Source organism: Candoia aspera, chromosome 13, assembly GCF_035149785.1.
Source record: "Candoia aspera isolate rCanAsp1 chromosome 13, rCanAsp1.hap2, whole genome shotgun sequence".
In the NCBI taxonomy this organism is placed as follows: Eukaryota; Metazoa; Chordata; class Lepidosauria; order Squamata; family Boidae; genus Candoia; species Candoia aspera.
The window spans coordinates 12,598,312-12,606,736 of NC_086165.1; the positions used below are offsets into that span (position 1 = coordinate 12,598,312).

General features: G+C 41.7%; 1 protein-coding gene across 1 annotated transcript; it reads right to left on the minus strand.

Moving 5' to 3' along the window:
- Positions 1 to 1,199: 1,199 nt before the first annotated feature.
- On the minus strand, positions 1,200 to 6,685 carry LOC134504712 (ras-related and estrogen-regulated growth inhibitor-like protein). Its single transcript, XM_063314039.1, has 4 exons — positions 6,377 to 6,685; positions 5,325 to 5,378; positions 3,369 to 3,445; positions 1,200 to 1,988 (listed from the first exon to the last, which is right to left on the minus strand). The coding sequence occupies exons 1-4, from the start codon at positions 6,513 to 6,515 to the stop codon at positions 1,563 to 1,565; spliced, it is 696 nt and encodes a 231-aa protein (XP_063170109.1). The 5' UTR covers positions 6,516 to 6,685; the 3' UTR covers positions 1,200 to 1,562.
- Positions 6,686 to 8,425: the final 1,740 nt, after the last annotated feature.

Below are 8,425 nucleotides of genomic sequence, written 5' to 3' on the forward strand. Positions count from 1 at the left end.
ATTGGTAGGGTGTGGTTTTCTTCTTGGTAGTTCCTTGATTAGGGTATTGTTTTCTGCTTGATTATTTGTCTGGTTTTAATCCCTGCTTATCTGGGTGTAGGCTGCTGGAGAGGATGTGTTCTGGTCTTTTTGTTTCCTTCTTAGCTTTTTTTTAGCACTGTTGATGTTACGTAGTCAGGTAACGAAATGTCTGCAAGCAAACAACCAAGCTCAGAGAGCACCAAGGACTCCACAGTTCAACCCTGAGCTACATGTATTCTCTTCTATATTGATATTTATCCTAGACTCCTGTGCTCAGAGCAGCTGAGTCTAAGATGCAATTTTAGTTTTCCAATTGGTTTCCAGCAGACTGTTGCTAAGAGGCATGGTAGCTATTAAAATGGCAGCTAACCTCTACCTTCCTAGGCAGCACAGCAGCACTAATAACTGGATCGGTCAGCCTTCCAAAGTCCACAAGCACCAGGAATGGAGAAGGTGCCCACTAAAGCCTGGTGCCAGTCTGCAGTCCTTGGCATTTCTAGTTACGGGCTCTCCAGTAGCAGAGGTAGGGAATAGGGGATCACCTGGAGAACTGCTGCCAATTAAAAAGGATCAGACTAAATCATGGACCTTCTAAATGCAATGCAGAAGTTCTATCTATCTAGGTCCTGTTGTTTTTGTTTTTTGCAGGAGACTATTATAACTATCCCTCTGGAAATCACATTAGTTTCTATGGACTTAAGCTGCATTCCCATCCAGCTAACAAAACTATTATGGGTGGGGATCATCCACTGTATTAAACCATATATAATTGGTTTTGGCATACAGTGTAGCATGAACCCAGGCACTCTGGTTTGTGAACCAGCTTTTTCGGGGGAAGCAATCCCCCTCATCCAGAGCTAAGAGTGGTAGTGTCCCAGAGTTGATTGTAGTCTGAATGGACAACCACTTCATCTTCTTAGTGCTGGGTCTCACTTCGTTTTTCCCCATCCAGACTTATAGCTTCCAGGCACCCAGACAGGCCTTTCACCACATCTCCTGGACAGGCCAGGGTAAAATTCTGTAATAGGGTGTCATCATATGATCTACCCCTATAGCTTCAGACCAGCGTTTAATATTAAACTGTTGTTTATCTTGTAAACTATGGTTAGATAAACTCTGGTTTAGCCCAGTTTATCTATATATAGGACAGAGTGATGATGGGCTCTCTGCAAATGTCAAACTGAGTACAGTACAGTGCTGGCTGTTGCACTAGTACCACATTAATAAGGGATCCCCAAATTCCAATTCCAACTTACAAGGTGGACTTGGGCAAGATGTTCACTTTCTCTCGAGCAAATCCTTTTGTCTTGGTGTTTTAGTACAGGGAGACAGGAATAGCCATTTCCTTCGATAGCCTCATTCTTCTTGAATTTGAACACTGGGGCAACCATATATACCACCTTCCTGGACTGTTTCTCCTTCAGGATTAGCAGAATGAGGAGGACCACTCTACTTTCTATCAGCAAAATCTATGATCCACTGTGCCCAACCAAGAGAAAAATGGATGTTCTTCCATAGCGTTCCCAGATTGTTAGCTCTTCTCACATTGAGTCTGTTCTTTTCCGAGCAAACACAGCAGATACACTCTTGACAATATTACGGATTCCTGTGCCTTTCTTCAGGGCCAGCTTGGCCTCACATATGCGTTCTGCTAAACCATGGAAGACCATGAGAGCCCCATGATAGGCTTCTGCTGCTGATACCTCATAGAACTCACAATCCATGGAGAGGGCCAGGAGACGGCCCTCTTCACTGGAAACCACCCGGTGATGGTGTAGATCTCGCTTGTTGCCCACAATAACGATGGGCAATTTCTCCTGGGTTGGGCCTTCCTTGGTGGCTTTGATGAACTGGACTTTGGGCTGCACACTGTTGAAGCTAGCACGGTCACAGATGCTATAGACCAAGACAAAGCCATCAGCCCATTGGATGCGCTTGTCCTTAGATGAGCTCTCCTCTGACTTCTCCTGAATAAGAAAACAGGTAAGGTTGCAACATTTAGCTAATAGATTTGTTAGACTAATGGATTGAAAATAACAATTATTCAAGCAAATGTGGAAAATGAAAGTAGTAGTGCCAATAGTGGTTGGTGTGCTTGGTGTCATATCAAAAGATCTGGAAAAGCACTTGGACACAATAGAATGGACAGAACTCATGAATTACAAAAGTTGCACCACTTGGAACAGCACACATATTATGACAATATCTTTAGCTGGCCTAGATCCTTGGAAAGGATATGATAGTTGAAACTACTAAATCCAGTCAAAGCTATCTGGTAGACTGTATGTAAATACTGACAACAACAATACAATAACAATAATAATTAGTAGAGCATGGTTTATAAACTATAATGTTCACAAGGCATGTGAAGTTACAAACAAATCATATTATGGCTTGATGCAATGTGAAAACACCACCTCTTCTAAAACGATATCTGGTGTGAGACAAGTCTGCATTAGCTAAAACTCAGAAGCACAGCCTGTGTTCCCAGGCTGGATGTGGTCCTCTAAAGCCTTGGATATGGCCCCCAGCATCCTTCCAAAAGGATCTGCCAAATTATAATGTGGCAGAAGGTGAAAATTGTTGACTGCATGAGGAATAGTCACATAATTGTACTTAATTAATGCAATTTGACTATAATTTAAATTTAATTAAAATTAAACACAGCTTTTATTCTCCTGTTCCTTTCCTCAACTCTTCTGGAACCTCAACACACCATGTGGTCCCTTGAACTGAAAAGATGACTCACCTCAGAATTCAACCAAAATAGCCAGAAGGCATAAAGATAACAATGAATTCATCCTTCAAAGGACACAAGAAGAGTTTCAAGTCAAAGGATACTTTTTACAAGACCAGCGTGGACCTTTGACAAGGTCCTTTATTCTTCCAAACTTTGACCTTTATTCTTCCAAACTTTTATAGAGAAGAACTGGATGTCAAGTCTGTGCCAAGTGCTTTAGATGTAAGAAGAAATGCTTCAGAATGCATGGGAGCACACATGCACAACTTGTCTGCAACTCATTAAGGAAGCCACATCTTTTTCCAAGATGTTGCAGGCATGGGTGCTTTAATGAGTTGCAAACAAGTGTTGCATTTGTGCTCCCACGCATTCCAAAAATCCCCTTCTAAAATGAAGTAATGCACAACCCTACTGGATATATTTACTTCATTAGTCTTTGTCTGAATGGTTTGCTTGTTCTAATTAACACAACCACCACAACAGTGCAGGATAAGGGGAATAATGATTTCATTAGGCATGTATTTTGTTACTGAAAGGTAAATCACAACTATATTGGACTATACATACACACACACATTTATGTGAGAGAGTGGAGGAGCTTCCTCACCTGTGAGCAAGGAAAGTCCCAGATGTGGAAAAGAATCTCTTTGCCTTCTACTGCCAAAGTGTGAGTGTAGATAGACTCTGGGTGGGGAAAAGCAGAAAGTTCAGGTTGCCAGAAGCCACTCCCAAGAGCTTGATCCTTCCCCTCCATGGATTTTCTCCTTGGCCACTCCCTTTCCAATCTGGGGTTTCTGTCTAGGTGCTCAAACTCAGCAGCTTTGGGTGTAACAAAAGGGCAGCTCCACAAAGCAAGAAAACATAACCTGAGAGTTTTTCATGCACCATGCCTTAGTCATTACATTTTGGCTTCTCCCAATAGTGACACCCGGCTGGCTGGGTTCATAGGTTGTACTAAGCCACAAGGAAGTTTGCTTGTTTATGGTTTAGCATGCTGTGTTAACCCAGCCATATGTGGCTTGATTGAGAAACCATGGGTGTGTGTATTATGGCTCATTTAATGAACCATGATTTAAACCTTTGGTTGGTACAATATGTGAACCAGCCTATACATGATTTTTCCACTCAATACAGTAAATAGGGCAAGTAGAACTTGCCAAAGAAAATACTGTAAAAACAACAGAGTAAGAATGCTCCTGTCCTACAGCTGAGAAACCATTCCAATGGCCTGCTACCAACCTGATTGTCTAGTCCTTTCCCCATTAAAACCCCACTTGATTTGCTCTAATTGGGTTGTTTGGATGGAAAAGAGTTTGTATGTTCATATCTGTCTGTCTATCTATCTATCCCCTGCAGTGGGAAAGATTTGGAGTTCCTGCTAGAGGTACAAAGAAGTTTTTCATTTTATCCCCTAAGAACAACGCTGTGAAACAGGTTGACCTGAGAAATAGGATTTAGCTCAAGACAAACTAGTGAGCTTCATGACTGAGAGGAGATTTGAACCTGGGTCTTTCCAGTCCCAGTCCAGCACCTTAACACCTGCCCTGTGCAGGTGTTGGTCTCTTTTTGACTTTTTCTTTCACCATCTAAGTGTGATATTAGGTTGGGTAATTTCACGGCAGAAGCAAAGAAAGAGCATTTTGTCCTCAAACAAGGTGCTGGCCAAGCCAAGGTTTGCTTGATAATGGTTTTTAAAATAAACCACATTTGACTGTATTCACACATTCCACTAAGCCAAAATGAAGCAAATCACCTTTTGGTTTAGCATGTTAGGTGAGCCCATCCACTGTAGCATATAAACTGGTTTATAGCTTACCATTATTATTGTGCATTTATCTGAAATTTTTTACATAAATTTCTTAACCTTTAAAATGAAAGGTTCATCTTACATTTACTGAAAATACTGTAAGGTAAGCAGATGTGGATTTTTTTTTTTCTGTCTACTATCCTCTTTTGGGGATATTGCTTTAAAATAAGGGTTATCTTCCTTTTGGATAAGATGTGTAAAACTTGATAATAGCCTGGCTAAATTACTTGATTTGTTTAGATTCCACCTCAAGTGTTCTGAAAATACCCACTATGATCTTAAAATAGTCATTTATCACTGAAGAGTATTGTGTGAACTTGATCAATTATGTTTAATTTGGTGCTGCTCGGCCTCCCCTCTCTTAGCATTAAAAAAAAAACATCTCTTTTACTAGGATTTTAACTGCTAAATGATTTTAAAGCCTGTGGAACTGTTGATTTGAACTTTGTTTTAAAACTTTAATCTATTTTTTTTTCATGGTGTTAGCCATCTTACATATGTGGTCATATAGAAAGCTATAGATGTTAATCAAAAGAAATGGATGATTTAACCATGGGTAAACAGAAATCGGGTTAGTGTGCCAGTTTGCTTTTCCCAATGAATCTCAAACTTCATTCCTTCCCCATCACCCCCTAGTCAAAAGATATTCTGGTAGGTTTCTTGTGGGTGTCTAATTAGACAGACCATCCACCACCACCACCACCAGGATGAGAGAGATTAACCAGCCGCAAACTGTGTAAAGATCCAAACACTCACCCATGTCTCCATATTCCCCAATAAACCGCCTTGTAAGGAAACGCACCGTCAGAGCTGTGAAAAAGAGTGGGAGTTGGAACTGTTATATAGGACAGATGGGGCAGGAGGAGGAATGGAAAAGGATGTTATTCACCGATAGGGGAAAAAAAATTGCAAGCCATTCCCCCCCAATTAAAAATAAAACTCAGCCTCCAAATCAAATTCAAACATTAATGTCCTCAAAATGTACTTTTGTCCCTTAACGCAACACCCTATTTTTAATATTTTTGTGTAGACACTGTAACTTTCAGCAGAAAACAACAACCCAAAACTTTTGCAGGTTCAGTATTTTCAACATCCTCTAGGTTACTCCAGTTTTGCAGAGCTGAAAACTAACTCTCCAGAAAAGTGATTGGCTGTTTGCAACCGAATATTTAGGCACACGCTTTGCTTATCATCCTAAGTGCACTTAGGCATCGTTTATTCTAGAGATTGCTTACTCCTAAGTAAGTCCATATATAAATTCCTTTTTGAAAGGAAGCTGAAAAATTTCGTTTGGTCCTGAGCACACACACTTGGGCTGGAAATTTATAAAAAGCACATAATCTACAGATCCCATCATAACATCTCAGCTCAGAAGGTCAGACGTCCAGGTTGTGGTTGGGCGTAAGACCTCTGAATCCAGTGAGACATACTCTATGTTAAACACGCAGATGAATTGCATTGGACATGCATGAAAGATCAGAATTGTGACCTGCGGTGTGAATGACCGCCTTAATTTCCTTTTGCTGTTCTGCAGCATTTAGGAAATCCGACAAGCTGGTTAGTAATTTGTTTGGTTAATGAAGCATACAACTGTTTAGCCACAGATAGTATCACTCTCATTAAATGTTGCAGCATTGCGTTCTACCTGTCTACCGTTTCTGGGCAGGGCAACTTTCATTTTTCAACAATATCCTTCCAAATGAAGCTTGCATTGTATGTTTGCAAGTTTCTGTCTGTGGTTTCTGGTGGAGAGAGTATTTCACAGTCTAGGATACCAACACCCAGGATTAGTTTTGTCGCAAACTTACCTGACTTTCCTACACTGTCCGCTCCGAGGACCACCACATTGGCTTCCATTTTCACAGGGGTAGGAGTGGAGACCTCCACCACAGGCTGGTGGTCAGGGGTGAAGCTGGCACTCCTGCGAAGGGGGATTCGGAGGACCATTTATAGATCTCTTTTTTGTCCAGACTATCAGCTGGTGAAACTGTCTCAGCTGTTTTCCCCTGTTCAGTCAAAACAAGAATGACTCTTTCTCACTTTCCATTGTAGGAGTTATTTGCATGGATCATACCAATCCAGAAGAACTGAAGGGGTTCCCTCCCAGCAGCTACTAATCAACAGATTCCTAATAGCAATAAAGTAGAAAATCAGTGGTAATAATTCAGTCGATCAATCTAGCAGGCTAATTCTATTTCACCCAAAACCTATGGATAACATGAAAACTAACAGTGGACAGGACCCATCTTGGAGCAATGAAAGAATCTGGGTGGGACTCATAGTCTTCTGTATCCATAAGAACTCAAGTACTTTCTGTGTATTTTACACACATCCCATATGGGGTGGGGCTTTTGTGAGCCAGTGCCTATGTTCAAAGCACATATGTGGGGTAACATGTCTTTGCAGAGTAGCCATGCCATGACAGTAACGTAGATTTTATTCACGTAAGGTAGGAATTTGTAAGCAGGTTGGGCTGGCCCTCGAGTTTTGCAAGGGGCAATTTCAGGCCAACACATTGCTTTTAATTATTTTATTTAATTATTTTATTTTATTTAATTATTTATGTTATTACTGCCAGGCTTCAGGAGGGGAAGTTGCTGGATTCAATGCCTCTAGTTCTAAATAATTGGTAATATTTGCACCTTGTAAGGCAGTCCCACAATTTGTTATTCTGCTACAGGGGGCCACATATCTTGGAGCAAGTCTCCTGTATTATTCCTGACTTCCAAGATGAACAATCTTTCTGCAATCCGAGTCCTACTTTTTTTCTTTCTTTCAGATGCCAAAGGCCAGGGGGATGGTAGTGATGGGAAAATATCAGGTAGGACATTTTGTTCCCTTCTGATTTTTTTTAAGGAAACAAGGTGCATTAAATGAGATTTATTACCTTGTGTTAAAGTTATCAGGGACTGTCCCCAGTAGAGGCAAGGGAAGGGTGGGGAGCCAATTTGACACTGGCATAATTTTGTGCCAACTCAAGGAGGGGCAGAGAGCTCTTCAGCTCAGCAGTATTGGCTCTCAACATCTTGCTCCACTCTTTTTCAGTGGAATATCAGCAGCATAATCCTGGGGTGCTGCATGCAACCCATGGCCATGAGTTGCCCCACCCTTGTTTTATGTGGATGAATGCTGCATGCTTAGATCTGTACAGATCAAGGCTCCCTCTCATGGTTGATGTAAGCACAACAAAATGTGTGACTACTGGAGCAAGATGTTAAGAGCCAGTACTGCAGAGCTGAAGAGCTCTCTGTACATCCTTGAGTTGGGCATCCTTGAGTTGGCACAAAATTATGCCAGTGTCAAATTGGCTCCCCACCCTTCCTTTGCCTCTACTGGGGACAGTTGATGCAGTCCCCTGACTTCCTTTCAAGGTGATTAGTGACAAAACCTAACAGATTTTACATACAGTACCTTGAAGCTGTCTTGGACAGTGTCAGAAGAAGACATCTTACCAGTAGAGATGTGGATGGCTGAAGCCTGACTTATGGATGAACGAGACAAAGGCAACATCAAGGGGATGGAGTAGAGAAAAAGAGGTTCCCAGGCATGACCATGGCATGGTGGGTGTTTGTTGTTGTTGTTTTGTTTGGTGCCTTCAAGCTATTGTTGACTCCTGGTGACTGCCTGCACAAGTCCCTGCAGTTTTCTTGGCAAAATTTCAGAAGTAGTTTGCCATTGCCTGCTTCCTAGGGCAGAGAGAGAGTGACTGGCCTAAGGTCACCCAGCCGGCTTCGTGCCTAAGGCAGGACTAGAACTGTATCCCAGTTTCTAACCTGGTGACTTAACCAGTACACCAAACTGGCTCTTTTATGGTTGGGTCCAATGTGGAAAAGCCCTTAATGCCTGAAGTGGCTTGA

Bases quoted from the DNA above. Each gene is read 5' to 3' on its own strand.
- LOC134504712 (XM_063314039.1), bottom strand. From the start codon at position 6,515: ATGGTCCTCCGAATCCCCCTTCGCAGGAGTGCCAGCTTCACCCCTGAC. The intron at 5,379-6,376 runs GTAAGTTTGCGA...TCTTTTTCACAG, and splicing joins GGACAGTGTAGGAAAGTCAG to CTCTGACGGTGCGTTTCCTT. The intron at 1,989-3,368 runs GTGAGGAAGCTC...TTTCTTATTCAG, and splicing joins GGGACTTTCCTTGCTCACAG to GAGAAGTCAGAGGAGAGCTC.